This window comes from Schistocerca nitens, chromosome 9 (genome assembly GCF_023898315.1).
Source record: "Schistocerca nitens isolate TAMUIC-IGC-003100 chromosome 9, iqSchNite1.1, whole genome shotgun sequence".
NCBI lineage: Eukaryota > Metazoa > Arthropoda > Insecta > Orthoptera > Acrididae > Schistocerca > Schistocerca nitens.
Genome location: NC_064622.1, coordinates 124,598,482 through 124,625,160, shown reverse-complemented (window position 1 = coordinate 124,625,160; position 26,679 = coordinate 124,598,482). Strand labels below are relative to the sequence as shown.

The window sequence follows — 26,679 nt, the reverse complement described above, 5'->3', positions numbered from 1 at the left end:
TACGGTTGTTACAGCATGCCATCACCACCAAAAAGCTAAATATCTCAGTCTGAGGATGACACAAACACCTCCCTAGTTGAAGTGAGGGGGTCACCAAAGAGTATGGCGGATGTGCAGCGATCCTGAGAGTTGGATCAGACATGGTCCTCTAGCCAGCCACCAACCACACTTCTTTGGCTCAGAGGTTCAATGCAATTGGTCAGCCTGTAGAATCCAGTGAAATTTTCACCCTGCCATTTACAGGTCATATTAAGCTCCAGCTTCACTCAAAATTCTTCTTGTAACTTACTGATAAAGGCAGTTAACAGTAAATAATTTACTATCATTGAGACGACTAGAAATAATCATTGAATGAAGCCATAGCATGTTATTCAGAACTGAATAAAATGTTAAAAATCACTGTTTAATCAAGTTGTTCAGGCTGAGTTTCATGCCATAGATTGCCTTAAAGCTTACTTGCTTGGTAGAACTATTATGGTCTTACTGATGCGAGCAATGTGAAAATAACAGAAGGTATATATATATATATATATATATATATATATATATATATATATGTCCAGAGGTGTTCCTGATTTCATTTTTGTGTGCAATGTTTCAATCATGGACTAGTTGACTTTGTCAGGTGTTGCAAGTGAATGTCTAGATATCCTTTGCTCTTTGAACTACAATCTCACTGGTAGAAAGTAACATGATTTAAGTCTATTGCTGTGGCACTGAAAAATGACAACGAGGTCAAGATTCCAAATTAGGATTCCCTTTGCCCCACTTCCAGGCTGTCAGGATATCTGGCTGAAAACGCTGCCCCAGATCTCTGACATTTCTGAACCTCCGAACCGAGGCAAAAACTTGACAGTGGGTGCCCCCCCCCCCCCCTCCTGTCCATCCCAGTTCTTTGGGATAGAACATCAAAATTTTTTAAAAAGTCGATTTTTTCAAAAATATGTTCAATTTTTGTGCACATCTTTCAGAAGAGTTGATACATAAAACATTTATGGTCGAGGAAATGTGAGACATGTTATTCGATCTTAAGTGCGCCAAAGTGCAGTGCTACACCTCTTTACACAGCATTCTTCTATCATCAGTCACTGAATTTTGACCTGTGGAATTCAGAAGTGTATATTTTGTAATGAAAGCCATCAAACCTATATTTAGGACAGTGTAAATTAAAATCTCCTGTAGTGCCTCCTGCTCCCAGTTGGCTGGTTTGACATAACTACCCCCTACCCCCCAACTTAAAAAAACTCTGAATTAATACTGGGTGACATTATTTGTGACCAGGAGAATAAGAACTCTTCAGATATTTGCACTCTTTAATGCCTATTAGCTAATAACTTTCTCTTTTATGTGACATACCATTAATTATAGGAAACATAAAGCCAGTAAAGACAAGTGACAAGCAGCACAGTACACATTTCTTCAATCCTTCGGTCCCTGCAGTTTTTCTCTCTAATCTTGTTACAATATTATATTGCGTGATTTCCTTTCTGCGAAAGAATCTGTTACCTCATCAAAGTTCGTCAAATGTTTGGCTACCTGAAAAATCAAAATGTCATTGTGTAACACTGAATAAGCTGTTACTATCAGAGACTGGTGCGGTTTCTCGATTTGATTACGTCTACGTTGTCACTATCTAGCAGATAGTGATAAATTGAAATTGGTCTTTCTAATATTGCAGCAATTGTAATACAAGCCAAGTAAGCAAGACTGTTTTTGGCACAAATCGTCATTTTTATGTACCTCATTTACACAAATAACATGGAAGAATATAATTAACAAAATACCAATATCAAATGCCTGTTAGACTTGTTATAAGACAAAAATTTTGTTTTAGGAAATAGTTTCAAATTCATTCATACACTCCAGTTTCATAAGCATGAGATCAAAAAATAATAGTACCAAATTTTTATATAAATTTGGAGTAGTCATATTCTTCTATAGATTTTGTGTGATGTCCCCATTTCTTCTCCTTCCTCGTTCTAACAAACAATCGTGTCATCACTAATTCTGTAACTATTCCTACCATTGTCAAAACCTATTCTCCTGTTAACTCCACTAACCCTGCCAGAATCACCGGTTTAATTACTCCATGTTTGTTGTCCAGTTAGGCATTATTACTTGATCGTACATCACATTTTCTGCATTAGTCTGAGAATAGAACATACGTGGCTGCTAAATGGGGCCTGTACAACTGGCCCTTAGTAATGTAGCGTTCTGGCAAAAATTTTGTGTCAAAATTTCATTTTATTGAATAAACACAGAAGATAATATGTGATCTTTCTTACCTGTTTTATTCCTGTTAGTCGTTTATGTCCACTGTGGTAGTTGAATCTGTGGATTTTGCTAATAATTATAACAATGATGGTCATTTGTACACCCGATAAACTACATAAACAAACAGCAATTGGCATTCACCCATTTGGGTTTACTCAGCTCAGCTTTTACAGCCCCATCCGCTTTTGTCTGTGGAAAGATTTTTATTTGTAGATGTGAAGGGAATCCCCCTGGCAGAGACATCACATACACTACGTACGCTTTCAAAAATCAACTAATGATTTGTCCATAAATCAACTTAGAATGTGTTCAGAAATGTTCAAAAACAAACAGATGTGTTTCAAAATCGTAGGAATAATCAATAGACCAAGTTGCGCTGAATGCTAGGTACGTGCTATGTAGAACGAAGGTTCCCCCCCCCCCCCCCCCCCCCCCTCCCGGTAATATGAATTCGGGGCCTCCTGAAATTGCCGCCCGGGTCAGGTACCCCAGTATGCCCCCTCCTAGATCCAGGCCTGTGAAAAGGACAAAGTCGTACAACAGCCTGGACTTCTCTCTCAAGCTGGGAGTGAAAGACAAAGAACAAATCTGTGAGATAACTATGCAGCATGCTTTCCACCATGGCTACTCATGCTTTATAAGTTCTGGAGAGTTTATGTACTAAGTGATGCCTTACATGCCGGCAGTGAGAATACAGTTTGCTTGTGTGGAAAATAAACTTTTGGCACCCAATTTTCCTCCTAACAAGCAAAAATAAACTTTTGGTAGCTCATTTCCCTACTTACCAAGTAGAAGAGATTTTTATATATAAATATATTCCAACTAATGAAAGAAACATAAACTGTGGGAGAAAACATGCTGTATAAAACATTTTCACAAAGAGTTGAGGGTTCTTTTACTGCTTCCTAGTGACAAGCAGTTACAATAGGACATTGTACTGATGGTCATTGAAGGTGTTGCAAAGACAACAGCTTTATACTGTATTTGTTGTAAATTTGTTTGTGTGCTTAGATAATAAGTAAGTTAATAATAGTAGTAATAATAATAATAATAATAATAATTATTATTATTATTATTATTATTATTATTATTATTATTATTTAAGTACCCGTGGAGGCCCGGGAAAAGAATAGGCCTCCGGTATGTTCTGCCAGTCGTAAAAGGCGACAAAAAGAACAAACCACTAATAGGGCTAACCCCCCTTTTAGTGTGATTAGTTGGTTCAGGACAGAACTAATGAAGCCTCGGACAAGCACTGTCATGGTCGGGGACGACACTTGAACCCTATGCCCGTCCACAATGGTAACGACACTGCTAGTCACACGGAAAATGATTTAAATGCAAATAGAGGTGTTTTGCAGGATATGCTTCCTGCAACCACTCTAGAAGGAAAACAAAGACAAAGACAGAGGATGAGATGGTCAGATGAAGTTAACAGACACCTCATGTTCTGTTATTACCAAGCAACAAACTTAGGAACCAACACAACTGGATACAGATCACAAGTATACACAACATTTATTACCAAATACCCAGAATTAAAATTTTTAACAGAACAACGACTAGCTGATCAGATCTGTTTAATAATAAAAAATAACAGGATACCCCAGTCAGAATTAGAAAACATCAAACAACAAGTACAACAAATACTGGAACAAAATAATGTGCAATCAGAAGAAGAAGAAGAAGAAGAAGAAGAAGAACACACAGTAATGGACTCAAACATCCCAGAGCAGCAAACAAACAAAGAACAACACACACCAATTAAACAATCAGAGGAAAACGAAATCTTAAGACAGCCACCAGAACAAGCACAAATAGAACGCGAAGTGACACACATGTTAGATATAGAAGAAAAATTTCAGCTGACATATATAGAATACAAAGACACAAATACAGACATTAGACCATTCTTACATAGACCACCAAATAACCCACAAGTCGAAACAACAATAACAACTATCAACACAATCATATACAACAAAATAAATGAAAATACAACTATGGAAGAGTTACAACTACTGGTTTATATAGGAGCACTCACTACACTAAATATACACACTAGGCAGAGATCAGAACCAACCAGCACACATAAGAAACCCACAAAACCAGCATGGCAACACAGGCTACAGACCAGAATAGAAAAACTGAGAAAAGACATCAGACAACTAACACAATTTATAAGAAATGAGATGTCAGACAAAAAACGAAGAAGATTAGGTAAAATCTCACAACAAGAAGCGGTAGAGCAATTAGATGAAAAGAAGCAGAAATTACAAGCATTGGCCAAACGACTTAGAAGATACAAAAAAAGTGAAAATAGAATTAAACAAAACGAAACATTCAACACAAACCAAAAGAAATTTTACCAGGCAATAGATAACACACACATTAAAATAGACAATCCACAAAACATAAGAGACATGGAACACTTCTGGAGCAACATATGGTCAAACCCGGTACAACATAACAGGCATGCACGGTGGATACAAGCAGAAACAGACACATACAAGATGATACCACAAATGCCTGAAGTGATAATTTTGCAACATGAAGTCACCCAAGCAATTAATTCTACTCACAACTGGAAAGCCCCTGGAAAAGATAAAATAGCAAATTTCTGGCTAAAGAAGTTCACCTCAACACATTCACATTTAACTAAATTATTTAACAGTTACATTGCAGACCCATACACATTCCCTGATACACTTACACATGGAATAACTTATCTGAAACCTAAAGATCAAGCAGACACAGCAAACCCAGCTAAATATCGCCCCATAACATGCCTACCAACAATATACAAAATATTAACTTCAGTCATTACACAGAAATTAATGACGCATACAACACAGAACAAAATTATAAATGAAGAACAAAAAGTCTGTTGCAAAGGAGCACGAGGATGTAAAGAGCAACACATAATAGATGCAGAGGTGACATATCAAGCTAAAACTAAATAAAGGTCGCTACACTACGCATACATTGATTACCAAAAAGGTTTTGATAGTGTACCTCACTCATGGTTACTACAAATATTGGAAATATACAAAGTAGATCCTAAATTGATACAGTTCCTAAACATAGTAATGAAAAATTGGAAAACCACACTCAATATCCAAACAAATTCAAATAATATCTCATCACAGCCAATACAGATTAAGTGTGGAATATACCAAGGAGACTCATTAAGTCCTTTCTGGTTCTGCCTTGCTCTGAACCCACTATCCAACATGCTAAATAATACAAATTATGGATACAATATTACTGGAACATACCCACACAAAATCACACATTTGCTATACATGGATGATCTAAAACTACTGGCAGCAACAAATCAACAACTCAACCAATTACTAAAGATAACAGAAGTATTCAGCAATGATATAAATATGGCTTTTGGAACAGACAAATGTAAGAAAAATAGCATATTCAAGGGAAAACACACTAAACAAGAAGATTACATATTGGAGAACCGCATAGAAGCGATGGAAAAAACAGATGCCTATAAGTATCTAGGATACAGACAAAAAATAGGAATAGATAATACAAATATTAAAGAAGAATTAAAAGAAAAATATAGACAAAGACTAACAAAAATACTGAAAACAGAATTGACAGCAAGAAACAAGACAAAAGCTATAAATACTTACGCTATACCAATATTGACCTACTCGTTTGGAGTAGTGAAATGGAGTAACACAGACCTAGAAGCACTCAATACACATACACGATCACAATGCCACAAATATAGAATACATCACATACATTCAGCAACAGAAAGATTCACATTAAGCAAGAAGGAAGGAGGAAGGGGATTTATCGACATAAAAAAACCTACATTATGGACAGGTAGACAATTTAAGAAAATTCTTTCTAGAACGAGCAGAAACTAGCAAAATACACAAAGCAATCACTCATATAAATACATCGGCTACACCACTGCAATTTCATAACCACTTCTACAACCCTTTAGATCACATAACATCAACAGATACGAAGAAAGTAAATTGGAAAAAGAAAACACTACATGGCAAGCACCCGTATCGTCTAACACAGCCACACATCAATCAAGACGCATCTAACACATGGCTAAGAAAAGGCGATATATACAGTGAGACGGAAGGATTCATGATTGCAATACAGGATCAAACAATAAACACCAGATATTACAGCAAGCATATTATTAAAGATCCCAATACCACAACAGATAAATGCAGACTTTGCAAACAACAAATAGAAACAGTACATCACATCACAAGCAGATGTACAATACTAGCAAATACAGAATACCCCAGAAGACATGACAATGTAGCAAAAATAATACATCAACAACTTGCCATACAACATAAACTAATAAAACAACATGTCCCCACATAGAAGTATGCACCACAAAATGTACTGGAGAATGATGAATACAAATATACTGGAACAGAACCATTATAACAGATAAAACACCACCACATAACAAACCTGACATCATACTCACCAATAAAAAGAAGAAATTAACACAACTAATCGAACTATCCATACCCAATACAACAAATATACAGAAGAAAACAGGAGAAAAAATTGAAAAATACATCCAACTGGCTGAGGAAGTCAAGGACATGTGGCATCAGGATAAAGTTGACATTGTACCAATTATACTATGAACTACAGGAGTCTTCCCCCATGAACCATGGACCTTGCCGTTGGTGGGGAGGCTTGCGTGCCTCAGCGATACAGATGGCCGTACCGTAGGTGCAACCACAACGGAGGGGTATGTGTTGAGAGGCCAGACAAACTTGTGGTTCCTGAAGAGGGGCAGCAGCCTTTTCAGTAGTTGCAGGGGCAACAGTCTGGATGATTGACTGATCTGGCCTTGTAACATTAACCAAAACGGCCTTGCTGTGCTGGTACTGCGAACGGCTGAAAGCAAGGGGAAACTACAGCCGTAATTTTTCCCGAGGACATGCAGCTTTACTGTATGATTAAATGATGATGGCGTCCTCTTGGGTAAAATATTACGGAGGTAAAATAGTCCCCCATTCGGATCTCCGGGCGGGGACTACTCAAGAGGACGTTGTTATCAGGAGAAAGAAAACTGGCATTCTACGGATCGGAGCGTGGAATGTCAGATCCCTTAATCGGGCAGGTAGGTTAGAAAATTTAAAAAGGGAAATGGATAGGTTAAAGTTAGATATAGTGGGAATTAGTGAAGTACGGTGGCAGGAGGAACAAGACTTTTGGTCAGGTGAATACAGGGTTATAAATACAAAATCAAATAGGGGTAATGCAGGAGTAGGTTTAATAATGAATAAAAAAATAGGAGTACGGGTTAGCTACTACAAACAACATAGTGAATGCATTATTGTGGCCAAGATAGACACAAAGCCCATGCCTACTACAGTAGTACAAGTTTATATGCCAACTAGCTCTGCAGATGATGAAGAAATTGATGAAATGTATGACGAGATAAAAGCAATTATTCAGGTAGTGAAGGGAGACAAAAATTTAATAGTCATGGGTGACTGGAATTCGTCAGTAGGAAAAGGAAGAGAAGGAAACATAGTAGGTGAATATGGATTGGGGGGAAGAAATGAAAGAGGAAGCCGCCTTGTAGAATTTTGCACAGAGCATAACTTAATCATAGCTAACACTTGGTTCAAGAATCATAAAAGAAGGTTGTATACCTGGAAGAATCCTGGAGATACCAAAAGGTATCAGATAGATTATATAATGGTAAGACAGAGATTTAGGAACCACGTTTTAAATTGTAAGACATTTCCAGGGGCAGATGTGGATTCTGACCACAATCTATTGGTTATGAACTGCAGATTGAAACAAGAAACTGCAAAAAGGTGGGAATTTAAGGAGATGGGACCTGGATAAACTGAAAGAACCAGAGGTTGTAGAGAGTTTCAGGGAGAGCATAAGGGAACAATTGACAGGAATGGGGGAAAGAAATACAGTAGAAGAAGAATGGGTAGCTCTGAGGGATGAAGTAGTGAAGGCAGCAGAGGATCAAGTAGGTAAAAAGACGAGGGCTAATAGAAATCCTTGGGTAACAGAAGAAATATTGAATTTAATTGATGAAAGGAGAAAATATAAAAATGCAGTAAATGAAGCAGGCAAAAAGGAATACAAACGTCTCAAAAATGAGATCGACAGGAAGTGCAAAATGGCTAAGCAGGGATGGCTAGAGGACAAATGTAAGGATGTAGAGGCTTGTCTCACTTGGGGTAAGATAGATACTGCCTACAGGAAAATTAAAGAGACCTTTGGAGAGAAGAGAACCACTTGTATGAATATCAAGAGCTCAGATGGCAACCCAGTTCTAAGCAAAGAAGGGAAGGCAGAAAGGTGGAAGGAGTATATAGAGGGTTTATACAAGGGCGATGTACTTGAGGACAATATTATGGAAATGGAAGAGGATGTAGATGAAGATGAAATGGGAGATAAGATACTGCGTGAAGAGTTTGACAGAGCACTGAAAGACCTGAGTCGAAACAAGGCCCCGGGAGTAGACAGCATTCCATTAGAACTACTGATGGCCTTGGGAGAGCCAGTCATGACAAAACTCTACCATCTGGTGAGCAAGATGTATGAGACAGGCGAAATACCCACAGACTTCAAGAAGAATATAATAATTCCAATCCCAAAGAAAGCAGGTGTTGACAGATGTGAAAATTACCGAACTATAAGTTTAATAAGTCACAGCTGCAAAATACTAACACGAATTCTTTACAGACGAATGGAAAAACTGGTAGAAGCGGACCTCGGGTAAGATCAGTTTGGATACCGTAGAAATGTTGGAACACGTGAGGCAATATTAACCTTACGACTTATCTTAGAGGAAAGATTAAGAAAAGGCAAACCTACGTTTCTAGCATTTGTAGACTTAGAGAAAGCTTTTGACAACGTTAACTGGAATACTCTCTTTCAAATTCTGAAGGTGGCAGGGGTAAAATGCAAGGAGCGAAAGGCTATTTACAATTTGTACAGAAATCAGATGGCAGTTATAAGAGTCGAGGGGCATGAAAGGGAAGCAGCAGTGGTTGGGAAGGGAGTGAGACAGGGTTGTAGCCTCTCCCCGATGTTATTCAATCTGTATATTGAGCAAGCAGTAAAGGAAACAAAAGAAAAATTCGGAGTAGGTATTAAAATTCATGGAGAAGAAGTAAGAACTTTGAGGTTCACCAGTGACATTGTAATTCTGTCAGAGACAGCAAAGGACTTGGAAGAGCCGTTGAACGGAATGGACAGTGTCTTGAAAGGAGGATATAAGATGAACATCAACAAAAGCAAAACGAGGATAATGGAATGTAGTCATATTAAATCGGGTGATGCTGAGGGGATTAGATTAGGAAATGAGACACTTAAAGTAGTAAAGGAGTTTTGCTATTTAGGGAGTAAAATAACTGATGATGGTCGAAGTAGAGAGGATATAAAATGTAGACTGGCAATGGCAAGGAAATCGTTTCTGAAGAAGAGAAATTTGTTAACATCTAGTATAGATTTAAGTGTCAGGAAGTCGTTTCTGAAAGTATTTGTATGGAGTGTAGCCATGTATGGAAGTGAAACATGGACGATAACCAGTTTGGACAAGAAGAGAATAGAAGCTTTCGAAATGTGTTGCTACAGAAGAATGCTGAAGGTAAGGTGGGTAGATCACGTAACTAATGAGGAGGTATTGAATAGGATTGGGGAGAAGAGAAGTTTGTGGCACAACTTGACTAGAAGAAGGGATCGGTTGGTAGGACATGTTTTGAGGCATCAAGAGATCACAAATTTAGCATTGGAGGGCAGCGTGGAGGGTAAAAATCGTAGAGGAAGACCAAGAGATCAATACACTAAGCAGATTCAGAAGGATGTAGGTTGCAGTAGGTACTGGGAGATGAAGAAGCTTGCACAGGATAGAGTAGCATGGAGAGCTGCATCAAACCAGTCTCAGGACTGAGGACCACAACAACAACATACAGGAGTCATACCACACAATATCCACCAGTATATCAATGCAATACAGCTACATCCAAATGTATGTATACAACTACAGAAATCTGTAATTATTGATACACGTTCAATTACCCGAAAGTTCCTAAATGCAATGTAACATATACCACACAGTTAAAAGGAAGTCACGCTTGATCAAGGTCTGCGTCACTTTCCATTTTTAACCAGACGTAATGTCTGAGAAAGGAAAGAAAATAATAGTAATAATAATCTCTAACATATCCTGACTTTATCCATATCTTGTATGAATTAAACGTGTGAACAGTGTGCATATAAGCTTCTGTTTTATTCATTGAGGCAAGAGGGTCAGTGGTTACATCGCCACTTGTAGCACATTTGCAAATGATACTTACTGTTTATTCTAGTAACTGTGCTTTGCACATGGTGGAAGCTGTTGCCAAAAATGACCAAGACTGCCCTGTTTCAAGATACAGCCATTTGCCTTGGCTTGCATAGCCACATGGCAACCACGCAAATTTGCACAGGCTGTAAAGTTGCTGTCTGCACATGCTTGATACCCTTCCTCTACATGGTAGCCTGCATGGTGATGTAGCTAGCTGCCAAGTTTCATTAGCCATGTGGAAGGGACATGCAGCTGTTAGGTTACACTCACAAAGTGCTTACCCAGTTGCAAGTGAAAGAGACCAAACCATGTGACAGAAAGCTTGCTGGTGTTGGCCACACGGCTACAGTGCACTACGCTTCTCACATTACCTTTATACCTCACATTGCATGCTCTAGGACTTTAATTTCTTTGGCTTTATATGTCAAAGAGTCTAGTTGACACCCTGTATTTCCATGTTCAAAATCTGCCTCTGCTCATGCTTACACCAAGCTAACATCTTTGATGGCGTAATCCCATCCCCTTCTGTTGCTTCCCCTGACTCTTTTAGGCATTGATATTCTTTCACTTCTTCCTCATTCATCTCACCTCCTCCTTTGTGCAATGGTACTCATCATTTCACTTGAGCTACAAGCTGCAGGACACTGCATGCATGTGTGTTCTCTGAAGAATAACACGTTTGTAAGTTGAGCTGTCATGTTCTTGTTTTTATGTTCACCTATTGATTTATGGCCTCATTCCATTGTTAATAATTCATTTATCTACTTCAACATGTGTTCATATTTTTCTTTATTATTGTTTTCAGAGATCTCAGAAGCCGGCATTATGGTGATAAATTTCACATAGATGTTTATGAGAGTCAGAGTTCTTTGTCATATCTTATGACTAGCTTAGGACTGCTTATGGATAATACAGAAGCAGCCGCCAAGTTGCGCAGTATTGTTGTTGACAGGTAAATTTCTGAATTAACGTTCTAATGTAAATAAGTATAAAGTGTTCAGTATAACCAGAACCAAGAGTACTAACTAAAATAGCAAGCAGAGATTTCCCACAGCAAAGAAAATCAGATGGTGGTATTTAGGGCAGCTGCAAGTAGCCTGTCTAGGAACATAAAAAATTTATTGTTACACTTGTGCATTGCTCCCTTCCACCCCCACCCCCCTCCTGTACACCACCACCACCACCATCAAACTTACTCACAAACTTGAATATATATGCTGCTATACAGATGTTTAGTATTTACATGTACTGTTAAAAGAGAAATAGTGTGAGAAGCCATAGATGATGCCACACTTTCCATTAAAAAAAAAAAAAAATAATAATAATAGAATAAAAATGATTCAAATGGCTCTGAGCATTATGGGACTTAACATCTGAGGTCATCAGTCCCCTAGAACTTAGAACTACTTAAACCTAACTAACCTAAGGACATCACACACATCCATGTCCGAGGCAGGATTTGAACCTGCGACCATAGCAGTCACGTGGTTCCGGACTGAAGCACCTAGAACCACTCAGCCACTGCAGGCGGCTAAATAGAATACATCATAGACATTTGTAATGCTTGCTTTTGTAAAAAAGTGAAAAATTGAAGGAGGAGGAAAACATTACTACACAAAAGCAGCAATGCCAACATCATTTAATATGCTAAAATTTCTTTGATATTCCCCAATGAACTAATCGGAATCAACCAGGACTCTCAAAATCATGCATGGTGAGGGAAGGATGGGGGATTCCGAGCCGAAAATTATTCTAAAAATAACCATAGGTTGGAAATATGCAGTTGTGGAGCTATGTCTATAATATAACAGCCATTCAGCAATGAGCACTTAGAAGTTTTTACAGTAAACCAATTCATAGCCAGAAGAAGAGACTGTGCCATAGTTCACTGGTTTTGCCACAATATGTCGGATGCTCTGCTTGTGACAGAAGGGAGTTCTGCTACAGTGGAACTAATTCTATCATGAACACAAATTTATGTAATGTAATAAATAAATTGTTATCATCATCTCTCACATAGTCTACGATCAGATTTAGATGTTTTTGCAAGCTTCAGCTCCTTCAGAATTTGTGTAATGCTTATGAAAAATTGGCATGTCATGTAATGAAGAATTAGCATATGAATGATGTGGATTATGTGATCTTTGCTGCATCCTGTGTTGGTAACTTCAGCTCTAATGAGATCTTAACTGTTTAGACATTCATAAATTGTCACTCCATAAACTGTCAGCGAGAAGTTCTACCAGAACATTGAAGATGCCTTTTGATAGATATGTGAGCAATGTTTTTCCTATAATAGAGATGCCATCTCTAATAGACATAGGCAAAGGTAATGGCATGTGAGGTGAGTTCACACTTAAAAGGCACAAACACTTCGGGTATTGTAACTTTTCTTGTTTGATGAACCTCATAACCTGACATATGATAAACCAACTTTCTTCTCCTTACAAAATTGTTAAGGCTTTCGTGGCCACTTGTTGACAAACTGCCTATTGGCTTCTGTCTCGGGTTCTCAGTTTCTTCTCCTTACTTGCTTTCAGCAATGTCCATCATACATTCTGAATCCGATTGATATTCAAAGCACAGTGTTTGCTTAGTTATAGTTTCCATTTCAAAAACTCTCTCTCTCTCTCTCTCTCTCTCTCTCTCTCTCTCTTTCCAGATTTCTAGCTTATATCCACATTTGATTTATGTTTGATGTCAATGAACAATCATGTTTATATGGGGTGTTCCAAGTGGAATGATCGGTATTAAGGAATATGACAAAAACCACCATTCAAAGCAAAAAAGTCTAGTAAATAAGAGTTGTGAAATGCATACTGTTAAGAGCTATGAACACTTTTGATTTTCACTACTGTGAGACACATCTCTTCTACTGAACAAGTGCTTCTAGCTCTCAAAGTATGCATTTTAGAGCGCATGCTTACTAGACTTTTTTCCAAATGGTCATTGCTGTCACATCTGAGTGATGTCCATTCCTCCTGGATCACCCTGTATATTCAGTTTCTGCTGGTCATTGACAGTTTTATAGGCTCTTATACAAAGGACTATTATGAAAAAGAAAAATGAGTTAACTGTGTGTACAAAGTTGTTCATATTCAATTTGGGTGATTCCATAAACTCTCCAAGTTCAAATCCTACAGAATTTACTTCCCTGAAAAAATTAGTGGTGTTGACAACTGAGTTCCTGCAAAGCTAATTTTAAGTTCATTCATCAATATGATGTCACATCCAATTAAATGGAGGTTAACTTGCTGCCAAATTTCAGTCAGATGAGCTCTGGGGAACCTCCTGTCAATAAAGTTGTCAATAGAAATTTGATTTGATCATCTCATAATTTAAAAAGTGCATCAGTTTTATCACAAAAATTAGTTCTTATGTGCTTTATTACATGAGTGGCATCCGAAAATGCCCACATTTTTCTTGTTTCTTTAATTAGATTTTATATATAGCAAATAACTTTAACTTTTATGCCTCTAATTCCTAGACATGTCCAGACCTTTTAAGTTGAGTGGCTGCCATCTGAAGTGAAAACAATAATTCTTGTTTCAGGTTGTTCTAGCTGGATATTAATTATTTGCAAAGTAATGTCATCATTCGTTATTTTGTTGCTTGCATGCATGGCAACAGATTGAATCCAATAGTGCAGCACAGGAACAACCATAAACACTAGAGTATGACCAGCAAGTTCATTCTTACAATAATTGGGATTATTTTCCCTAAATTGGCAAAACTATCAACATTCAGTGAAGTGTCACTGAACTTTGCCACTTTATCAAGAATAAGCTCACAAAAGCATTTGTTGTAATCTTGTTCTCCCTGAAGATAGATCCCAGTTGGTTTAACAGCATTTGTATAAATTTCATATGGGCTTTTGAGAACCACAACCAACTTAGGGGATTCTTTCCAAAGGAACTGCAATAATTTTTGTTTGAGACACTGTCTGTATTCCTTGGGTGATGTTACTTTTGAGAGTGCACTGTCAAGAGGTAACATTGTAATACTGTATCCTCTTACTATTTTCGATTCCTTTATGTTAAATCATCTATGATTTTCTATTTTTTACTGAGTTTAGAATGACCTAGGAGATTTGAGTTATCTTCTGCTTTTTGTCTGTGAGCTGCTTTCACTTACATTAATTATAGCAATACCAGTCTCTTTTGTAATCACTGTGCTTAGTTCCCCAAATTCAGTGTGTTTTCTAATGAAATTACTGCTGCATGTTGAACCTGCTGATTCTGTACACTATCTTGGATAGAAGAAAGACACACCACAATTATTACGTACTTCCAGTTTACAATCTTTCCTGCAGTTCAGTGAACTGAGAAGTAAATGAGAAACTGCTCCTTGTTTCAGAGACCATCTTTCTCGTGGAATTTGGTCTCATTTATTGGTAATGATAAATAATTCAAAGTTACTCTGAAATGAGAACTACAAGCAAACCACTTAGGAGTCACATTCGTTGTTTCTCACTCATTTCAATAATTTTACTGTGGTTTCAGAAGGTCTAAATAAATATTAACCATTATTTTTTTCTGGAAAAAAGCACATGAGCATTATTTCTTCTTCTCTGGGAAGTAAGAGTAATTCATAGTCCTAATACTAACTTATCTGTGCTGGTTTGTCCGCCTGCTTACCTGAGTGATAATGTGTTTGCCTGTTGTGCAGTGAGCCCGGGTTCGATTCCTGGCCGGGTTGGAAATTTTCTCCATTTGTGGACTGAGTGTTAAGTTGTCATCATCACCATCTCAACATCACCAATGTGCAAGTCACTCAATGTGGCGTCGCCTGAAATAAGACTTGCAACCTGTTGGCCGAACTTCTCCGGTAGGGGTCTCCTAGCCAACAATGCCACATTATCTTTTAATTTCATTTCATTCACACACAACACCATAAGCAAAATCATAATAGAAGTACAGACAATTTCAGCAATCACCATCCAGTGACACAGAATCGGATCAACTTTTCTCAAATGAGAGTTCTGTTGGTATTTCACAAGAATGTCAAATACTACCTGCTTTAAAGCACAGCAAGACAGCACACTTTCTCTTTCCTGCTTGTTGTGATGAATATGATTGGGTACATCTAGCAGTGCACTTTTGGCTAACTAAACTGCTATAGTGTTATGTTATGGTTGTTCTACCTCAATGCGTGTGTTGGTGTGTGCTGTACCATGCCACACTTTCCATGTACAGGAGCACAGACAACGAGCTAGGTTATGTTCACATTGCTTACAAGCCTGCGGGCTGCAGTGCTATGAGTGCTAGAAGATAATATGCTGTGCATTTCCCAAACAGAGGGTTGAAAGCTGTAAAGATACCTTTTCATACAGCAACTACTGTAGAGATGGAGATCCATTCTTCTGTTGTCAGGATAGTATTGCTCTCACAACCCAGGTGTTTCAGTTTGGACTGCAGTTGAGGTGGTAAAGAAGCAGTCATCAAGGTACCCAACAGCTAAAAACAACTCCATTATTAACCACAGGACTTTACTAAATTGCCTGTGATGAAAGCTGCAAATGCTATCTGGCATCAACCTCTGGCTCGAAAAGCAGCAGCAGCAGTGATGTACTGTGGAATTGTGCTACAATGCCCAGACCTGGTGGTGGCATTAGGCTAATGGTTGTTGACACAGTACTGTCAGATGTAGCTGATGCTGAATTGGCAGTGGTGGTTGGGCTTCTCGGGTTCTCTTTCTGTTGATGATTGCAACTGTAGTGCTTGGTGGAATGGGGTGGGGAGGGGTTGCAGCAAGGAGTTGGTGCAGCATGCACATGTACAAACTCAAGATCAGAGAGTGTGAATAGAGGTGTATGAACAAATGAGAGCTGCCCACCAGATCCTGAGCTGATTGATCCACCTTCATTGCAGTTGAATCACTCGACCAGGTGATTTGTGCATTGGTGGCAAAGTGAACACACATCAATAGTGCCTTAGCAACTGTTTGGCTGCCACTGATTATGTCACATAGCAAGGTGGACATAATACTGACTTGACCCAGTGCATGTGTGATTGTTGCAATATGGGCAGCAGTCAGTGTTGCAGTTCTGTCAGCAGCTGAGAGGCTACTCCAGCAATGGGTGCTGAAAGTATCTCTTACTCTCATGCTGCAACACAGTAGTCAAGACATTCAGGGCTGTGGACCAATCAGTTGACAGAAGTGGGCATGTTTACACCAAAAAGTCTGATGCAGGACCATGAATAAAACGAGGACTCCGGAATTTGATGGAGATAGAGCAGTATCAGAACTGCAGCTCACAAATCCATATTAACCAATTAGTTTGTTTGCAATTTTGTGAAGGAAAATGGTTTATGTCCATACCATGCACAAAAGATTCAAGCTTTGAAAGTCAACAACCTGCAGCACTTGGCATATTAATGTTGCTGTTATTTTCAGGTATGTGGTCACCATAAAAGGCTTTTGGTTAATGTCTGGCCAGGATTTGTTGGTTACAACTTCAGTAGACCTTCTGTCAATTTTATGGTGATGTTGGATGCAGGAATTGGAGCATTTTCTGTAAAAATGTAATACGAGAAAAAAAAATTTGAAATTTAATTTCTGAATTATAACAGTGGGAACCCAGTTAGGAATGTAGACAGTGTAGGAAAAGATAGATTGCTATTTACCATACTGAAGACACATTAAGTTGCAAATAGGCACTATTAAAAGACACTTACATAAAGCTTTCAGCCACAGATTTCATCGGCAAAAGAGACACACACAATATTCATAGGCACAAGGAAGCACACTTCATGCACACACGACTGGCAACTCCAGCATCTTAGGCCAGAAGGCAACCAACCTGGAGGTGGCGGGGAAGGGTTAGAGATAGTAGTGTATGGTTGGGGGGGGGGGGGGGGGGAGAGAGAGAGAGAGAGAGAGAGAGAGAGAGAGAGAGAGAGAGAGAGAGAGAGAGAGAGAGAGAGAGATGCTATCTGGTGGAGTGTGCAAGGACTAGAACGCTAACAGATGCAATTTCTGGATGTTGTGGGGCAGGGAGGTGGAGAGGAACAGGGAAAGGTAGGTGGGTGAACCAACAGAGGGTGACAAAACAGGGTGGGAGACAAGAATGAGGAGAAGATGATAGGACAGAGGGGGTGGAAATGTTGGGTGGAGGGTGTGGGGACAGTATATTACAATAGGTTGAGGCGAGGATAATTATGGGAGCAGAGAATGTGTTGTAAGCGTAACTCCCATCTGTGCAATTCAGAAAAGCTGGTGGTGGAGGAATAATCCTGATTGCTTGTGTAGTGAAGCAGCCATTGAAATGAAGCAAGTTATGTTTAGCTGCATGTTGCAGCACAGTGTGGTCTACTTCGTTCTTGGCTACAGTTTGGTGGTGGCTGTTAATCTTGGTTGATAGTCATACCAATATAAAAAGCTGTGCAGTGATTGCAGCAGAGCTGGTAAATGACATGGCTACTTTCACAGATGGCAGATGAGAGAAAGGTGTTGGGGTTGAGAAGGAATGAAGATAGGGTATCTTGGCCCTGAGTCCAGATCATGGAGATATGAACAAACCTAAACCAGACTAAGTGTTTGATGTTTTGAGATGCTAGGAAGGTCTCCTGTGGATGGTCCATAAAAAGTTTGGCATAGGAGTATACCATGCAAATCCCCATGGCTGTGCTGCCAATTTGTTTCATATACCTTCCCTTCAAAGTAGTAGTAGTTATGGGTTGAGACAAAGTTAGTAAGGTGTATGAGGAATGAGATAGTGGGTTTGGAATCTGAAGTGCACTGGGAAAGGTAATGTTCAACAAAAAGGGATGTTGATGTATAGGGAGGTGGTGTCAACTGTGGTGAGTACAGATCCAGGAGGTAAACAGGTGGGCTGGTGAAGAGTTGGTGAAGGAAGTGGCTGTTGTATGTGATGTGGAAGGCTAGATTACAGGCAGTTGGTTGGAGGTGTTGATCAACGAGTGCCAAAATTCTTTCAGTGTGGGCCCAGTAACCAGCCACAATGGGGCATCCAGGATTGTTGGGTTTGTGTATTTTGAGGGCTATGTAGAAGGTGGGTGTGCAGGGTGTCACAGCAGTGAGGAGGAAAATTTATTCAGGAGAGAGGTTCTGGGAAGGGCACAAGACGTTAAGTGGGGATTGGAGGGTGTGTTGGACTTCTGGGATGGGACCACTCTGGTAGAGTTTATAGGTGGAGTAGTCAGATAGCTGGTGGAGGCCTTCTGCCTGGTAGTCACTGTGATTCATAATGCCAGTGTTGAAATCTTTGTTTGCAAGTAGGATGATTAGGTCACGAATTGTTTTGAGGTAGTGTATGGTTATTCTTTCTTCTGCTGATAGGCTGGTGTTCTGAGGATGGGACCTTGGGAAGGATAGTGAGGCTGAGTTGGAGGTAAGGAATTCTTGGAAGGTGAGCAGTAGGTGGTTAGGTAGGAGGGGAAGGGGTGGGTGATCTTAGTAGGATGGTGGTGTGGACTGAAAGAGTCAGGGTTCAATGTTTGTATCAGATTGGTTTTGGTTGGAGGAATTGGTGGCAAAGAAGTGTTTCCATTGCAGGGATCGGGAGGAAGACAGAAGGTCTTTGATAAGTGAAGAATGGTTAAATTTTGCTGTGGGGCTAAAGGTGAGGCTTTTGGATAGGGAGTGTTATAGGAATGTTTTATCTCTGGATTTTTTAGAGATGGTAGGGAGTTTTGGGGGCTCTGGCAAGTTGGAAAGGTCAGCTAGGCAGGGTTTAGCTACTATGATGGTTGGACAAGGAGGAACACTGTGGGTACAACAGTGGTTGGATTGTGGTGCCCCGAGGCAGCAGTAGCATGTCAGCAGGTTGGATAATTTATGGAGTCGTGTCTGGAATGCTCCTCCAGGTGCTGGAAAACAAGGGATTAAATTTCAGAGATGTGATGTGTGGAAAGGGATTGCACAGCAGTTGTACACTGTGGAGGGAGCAGGGATGGTTCTGGGATACCTGTGCTATGGAGATATGATTTTGCAGCACCAGGTTTGTGAGGACCAGGAATTGATAGAATGTGAAAAGGTGTATGTCATTCTGAAAGGAGGGGAGGGATCCATAGAAAAGAATCTTCATGTTTAGGTTGTTCATGGAAATTCCATGGTGTAGGCAGCATTTGAGAAACAATACATGGAACTGGGTTTTAGCCAGGGAAGGAATACTTTTCTGAACTGGTGCAGAAAAATGGAGGAGGGATCCATTGTGACAGGACTGGTGCAAAGGAAACTGGAATGAGGCAGAAATTGGCAAAATAGGTGTTGATGGTTGTGAGAAGAGCTGGATAAGTGAAAAGAAGTGTAAAAAAATACTTAAAGACAAGCAGAAACACACACAGATATGTAATAATGTGTAAAACCACATGAAAGCATGTAAAAACATGCACAAATATGTTAAAAATGTACAGAAACGTGTGTGTGTGTGTTTGTGTTTGTGTTTGTGGCGCGCGCGCGCTGCAATGAGCAAAAAGAGGAGGAGGGGTGATGGGTTAAGTCAAGGATCAAAATTTCGTGCACGGGGCAGGTGTGAATATAAAATGCCAAATTATTTCAGGATGGATTGGTATCAGTAGGCATAAATATAACTGTCGGAGGAAAGAATCTGTGGCATCAGGTGCTGCACAAAAATCCTTGTGGTCACAAAGTGTGCATTGTGTGTGAATGATCGTTGATACAGTGTGACTCGGAACTAACTGCAGTGTGGAAGGCAGTAAATAAACACAGGAAATAAGAGAAAGAATGGACAATGAGAATAGTAATGCTATAGAGAAGAGTGCTGAAGGTATCACAAAGGCCTTCATAGATAGGCGTTATTCCCCAAACCTAATCTGCAAACAGAACTATGTCATTTCTCCTCATACCCCCAATCTAACATCTTGCCCAGAAATGAGTGACATCGTACCCGAGATACTTCCCACCACCCCTAAAGCTGTGTTCGATCGCCTACCTAATCTCCACAATATCATAGTCCACCCCTGTGCCAATCCCAATCCCTTGCCACAAATATCATATCCATGTGGAAGACCCACCCAACACTTCCTATTCTAATCCTGTAACAAGTCAATCCTACCCCACGAGGGGCCAGGCCACCTGTGAAAGCAGCCTTGTCATTTACCAGCTCTGCTGCAGTCATTGCATAGCTTTTTATTTTGGTATGACTACGAAGTTGCGCACCTGTGGCCTAGGGATAGCATCTTTGACTAGTAGTCAAAACGTCATTGCTTCTGGGTTCTAAACCTGCCACCACTTAAATTTTGACTAATAAACAGCATTAGTAGCCGAAGACTTCCAGCATAAGAAGTCACCCTCATTCTGCCAATAAACTTGTCAAAGAGGGTACGGGAGCGGACAGAGGTTCAGGGCACTCTTTTGTCTTTGGGGTCGGAAACTGCCCCTTAAAGGCGGAACAGTAGGCAATGGTCAACAGCATGAGGATGCAGAAGGCAATGGAAATGACTACATTGAAGACAGATAATGTATATCCACAGGCCATGTGGCCTGTAATTGAAAAAAGTGTCATGATGATCTCTCCATTGGCTAAAGATTACAGAATAGTCCACCATTTGGATCTCTGGGAAGGGACTCCAAAGGGAAGGGGGAAGGGGGAGGGGGTGACCATGGAAAAAAGATTGCATAACCAATGAAAGAATAATGTTCTGTGAGTAGGGGTGTGGAATGTCAGAAGCTTAGACGTGATAAGGAAGCTAGAAAATCTGAGAAGTGGAATGAAAAGGTTCAGTCTAAGTATAGTAGTGGTCAGTGAAATGGAATGGAAAGAAGACAAGGATTTCTGGTCAGATGAGTATAGGGTAATATTGGAAATGGAAATGCCATGTGGATAGGGCATCCCGTCGGGTAGACTGTTCGCCTGGTGCAAGTCTTTTAAGTTGACGCCACTTCCGCGACTTGCGTGTTGATGGGGATGAAATAATGATGATAAGGACAACACAACACCCAGTCCCTGAGTGGAGAAAATCTCCGACCCAGCCAGGAATCGAACCCGTGCCGTTAGGTATGACATTCTGTCGTACTGACCACTCAGCTACCAGGGGCGGACAGTGTAATATTAATAGCAGCAGAAAATGGTATCATGGGAGCAGGATTCTTTTTGAATAGGAAAGTAGGACAGAGAGTGTCTTACTGTCAACAGTTCAGTGATAGGGTTGTTCTAATCAAAATTGACAGCAAACGAACATCGATGATAGTTCAGGTATACATGCCAACATCGCAAGCTGAAGATGGGGGGCGGAGGGAGAGAGAGAATGGGGGGGGGGGGGAGGGGGGAGAATATGAGGATATTGAAAGGGTAATGCAATATGCAAAGGGAGATGAAAATCTAATAGTCGTGGGAGACTGGGAGGCAGTTGTAGGGGAAGCGGTAGAAGGAAAGATTACAGGAGAATATGAGCTTTTGAGAAGGAATGGGAGAGGAGAAAGACTAATTGAGTTCTGTAAGAAATTTCACCTAGTAACAGCAAATGCTCTATTCAAGAACTGTAAGAAGAGGAGGTATACTTGGAAAAGGCTGGGCAATATGAGAATATTTCAGTTAGATTACATCATGGTCAGACAGAGATTCCGAAATCAGATACTGTATAGTTAAGGCATACCCAGGAGCAGACAAAGACTCACATCTCAGTGCAGTAGCGATGAAGAGTAGGCTGAAGTTCAAGAAACTAATCATGAAGAATTAATACACAAAGAATGGCATATAGAAGAACTACGGAATGATGGGATGCGCTTGAAGTTCTCTAAGCCTATAGACACAGCAATAAGGAATAGCTCAGTAGGCAGTACAGTTGAACAGAAATGGAACGTGCAGGGAAGCTAAGACGAAATGGCTGCATGAAAAATGGGAAGAAACAGAAAAAGAAATGATTGTTGGGAGGACTGATTCAGCATATAGGAGAGTCAAAACAACCTTCACTGAAATTAAAAGCAAGAGTGGTAACATTAAGAGTGCAATAGGAATTCCACTATTAAATGCAGCGGAGAGAGCAAATAGGTGGAAAGAGCACATTGAAGACTAGTATGAGGGGAAAGATTTGTGTGATGTGAGAGAAGAAGAAACAGGAGTCGATTTAGAAGAGAGGGAGGATCCAATACTAGAATCAGATTTGGGGGTCTTAAGATTAAATAAGGCAGAAGAACAGGTAACATTCCATCAGAATTCCTAAAATCATTGGGGGAAGTGGAAACAAAATGATTATTCGTGTTGGTGTGTGGAGTGTACGAGTCTGAAGATGTACCATCTGACTTTTGGAAAAGTATTATCTACACAATTCCGAAACTGCAAGAACTGACAAGTGCGAGAATTATCACACAGCCAGCTTAACAGCTTAAGTATCCTAGCTGCTGACAGAATAATATACAGGGGGATGGAAAAGAAAATTGAGGATGTGTTATATGATGATCAGTTTGGCTAAAGGAAAGGAAAAGGCACCAGAGGATCAATCGTGACATTGCAGCTGATAATGGAAGCAAGACTAAAGAAAAATCAAGACATGTTTATTGAATATGTTGACCTGGAAAAAGCATTTGACAGTGTAAAATGGTGCAAGATGTTCGAAATTCTGGGAAAAATAGGAGTTGGCTACAGGAAGGCACAGGAAATATACAATATGAACAAGAACCAAATGGGAATAATGAGACTGGATGACCGAGAACGAGGTGCTTGGTTTACAAAGGGTGTAAGACAGGGATGTAGTCTTTTGCCCCCCCACTATTCAGTCTGTTCATGGAAGGATCAATGATGGAAATAAAAGAAAGGTTCAGGAGTAGAATTAAAATTCGAAGTGACAGTATATCAATGGTAATATTCATTGCTATCCTGAGTGAAAGTGAGAAGAATTACATGATCTGCTGAATGGAATGAACAGTCTGATGAGTGCCGAATATGGATTGAGAGTAAACTGAAGAAAAATGAAAGTGTTCAGAAGTAGCAGAAATGAGAACAGCAAGAAACTTAACATCAGGATTGATGGCCCTGAAATCGATGAAGCTAGTGAATTCTGCTACCTAATCGGCAAAATAACCAACGACGGATGGAGCAAGGAGGACATCAAAAGCAGACTAGTACCAGCAAAAAGGGCATTCCTGGCCAAGAGAAGGCTATTAGTATCAAAGGTAGGCCTTAATTTGAGGAAGAAATTTCTGATAATGTACAATTGGGGCACAGCATTTTATGGCAGCAAAACATGGGCTATTGGGAAACCAGGACAGAAGAGAATCGAAACATTTGAAATTTGGTGCTACTGATGAATGCTGAAAATTAGGTGGACTGGTAAGGTATGGAATGAGGAGCCTCTGCACAGAAACGGAGAGGAAAGGAATATGTGGAAAACACTTACAAGGAGAAGGGACAGGATGATAGGACATCTGTTTAGACATCAGGGAATGACTTCCATGGTACTAGAGGGAGCTGTAGAGGGCAAAAACTGTGGAGAAATGCAGAGAATGGGCTACATCCAGCAAATAATTGAGGACGTAGGTTGCAAGTGCTACTCTGAGATGAAGAGGCTGGCACAGGAGGGGAATTTGTAGTGGCCTGCATGAAACCAGTCAGAAAACTGATCACTCAAAAAAAGAAAAACTACCAACCAGCTGTCCACCAGGATGAACAGCCATTGCCGAACTGTGGCCAAGAACAAAGTAGATCACCCTGTGGCACAAAATACAGCTGAACATAACAAACTTCATTTCAATGGCTGCTTCACTACTTTACCCATCTGGATCCTTCCCTCCACCACCAGCTTTTCTGAACTGCACTGATGCCTGGGTTCAGCCAACAGTAACATACTGTCCCCTTCACGCAACAGTTTATGTCCCCCCTGTCCTTTCATCTTCTCCCCATTCTCATATCTGACCCCCCTCCCACACACTATTATTCCTTCCCCTTCCCCACCCCCTCCAGATAGCTGCTTGCATCCCACGTGATAGTTGCATTTCGGCTTAAGGTACTGGAACTGGCAGACATGTGTGCGCAAGATGTGTTTCCTTGTGTGTGTGTGTGTGTGTGTGTGTGTGTGTGTGTGTGTGTGTGTGTGTGCGCGCGCGTGCGCGTGTGTCTTGCTGATGAAGGCTATGGCCAAAAGCCTTACGTAACTGTCTTTCAATTGTGTCTGCCTGCAACTTTACTTGTAGAAATGAAAATTAATTCATAATCTCTGTACAGTAGCAAATATTGACACATGTAGCAATTACAATTCATTATTATAACACTAAGCCTTGCAGTATCACATATGGACTTCACTGCAGCACTGTTTCTGCAGTTCAACTTTTTATCTTAACAAATAAATGGCATTGTGGTTCTTTTAGTGTCCGATTTAATAGCCAAGCTTTACTCAGTAATAATACTCAACATTTGTAGCTAATGTAAGTGGTCATAGGTAGGAATTTCTCTTAGCTTTGACAGTTCAACTGAAACCCTAATCATCAGTTTGTTTAATTAGAAACTTTGTTCATAAATGTAAAAGGTACTATCTGAGCCAAGTTAATTTAAATGAACACACTTCCACATGCTCGTTGCTGATCAGCTGCTGTTTTATCGTGATAGCTCCACAGTGTTGCATTTTTACCTATATTTATCCAGAAAATTTGGCTCCATACAGCATCCCCTACCATGCTTTGACCTTATGATCGGATTGTTTATCTCCACCCTGAATGCTAAGACTCAGTAGCTGAGCATGCTGTATAGCATAACTTATGAGTATCCAGTGCTTGCTACATACCACATGGGCTACTTACATCCTCTCACACAGTATTACCAGTTCCACTGAATTTCACAAATGACAAATTTGAAAAATATGTAAAAATCTGCCAACCGGTTGCATAGGTTTTCTATGTACCTTGACCAGGTTTCGTCACCTCTAAGGGTGACTTCATCAGAAGGTAAGGTAATTACATGAGGAACATATCGTCAAAGATGTACAGTGATTTAAGAGCTGAGTCGCTGAAGTCATACATTAAAATATAAGACATAATGTTCTTCAAATAGTCAAACATTGAAACATAAGTAACACCGGTGTGGTGTGGTGAGTCTCCCACCCACCCTCCCACCCTCCACCCCACCCACCCACCCACCCTCCATCCCACCCACCCACCCACCCTCCATCCCACCCACCCTCCATCCCACCCACCCTCCATCCCACCCACCCTCCATCCCACCCACCCACCCACCCACCCACCCACCCACCCACCCTCCATCCCACACACACACACACACACACACACACACACACACACACACACACACACACACACACACACACACACACACCCTCCCTCCCTCCCTCCCTCCCTCCCTCCCTCCCTCCCTCCCTCCCTCCCTCCCTCCTTCCGTCGCTCGCTCGCTCTGCCCATTTAAGTGGCATATAGTAGACCCTGTATCCAAGGTTGTGATAACTGTTGTCTTAATTCCACAGCTGAAGGTTCGGTATTGTAGAGTTATCAATAAATAAGAGCAGTGGAAGGAAGATGTACCATATTTACCTGAATATAAGACAAACATGAATATAAGATGACTTTCCTTTTTATTTATTAATTTTGTTATTTTCTGATGCAACTGCTTCAGAAAATATTGTTTCTCATGTATTCTGTGAAATACCTGCCTATAAATGTTAATTTTGTAATTATTATCAACTTAATAAGCTGTTAATTGATTGCCTACATTTTTATAATAAAAGTATAACTGAAATAAACAAAGAGAGATGGTATACATTATTTTTATCTTCCCTTCCTTTCCTGATTATTATCCAAGCTAGTCATCCGTGGTATCACTGTTTTGATTCACCATCACCACCACCACTGGTATTATTATCTTTGTTTGTAAACCTAATGGCAGTTCTTCCTTCCTGAAAATCCACCCATAATATGCCCTCTTCTGAGTCATTCGTATTATTGGATGCGCAGCACTAGTTGAGTCCTTTCGTAATAGATTTGCTTGACATTCTGCCCCAGACAATAAGAATCCACTAATACTGCATGGATATTGAAGTGAGTGTTTTTTTTTTTTTTCTTCTTTCCCCCTCTCTGCTACCCCAACTGAAGTGAGGGCATGGTCTCTTCAGAAAGCCGAGCCTTTAAAGATCTATTCTCAT

The 26,679-nt window shown here is 40.1% G+C and overlaps 1 protein-coding gene across 1 annotated transcript in view; it reads left to right on the top strand.

The window, feature by feature from the left end:
* The window catches only part of LOC126203738 (DNA replication ATP-dependent helicase/nuclease DNA2-like), a 156,442-nt gene that overhangs the window by 95,247 nt on the left and 34,516 nt on the right, over nucleotides 1-26,679 (top strand). Inside the window, exon 12 of the mRNA XM_049938106.1 lies at nucleotides 11,418-11,564. Coding sequence (XP_049794063.1) covers nucleotides 11,418-11,564 — 147 coding nt within the window. The remainder of the gene's footprint in view (nucleotides 1-11,417; nucleotides 11,565-26,679) is intronic.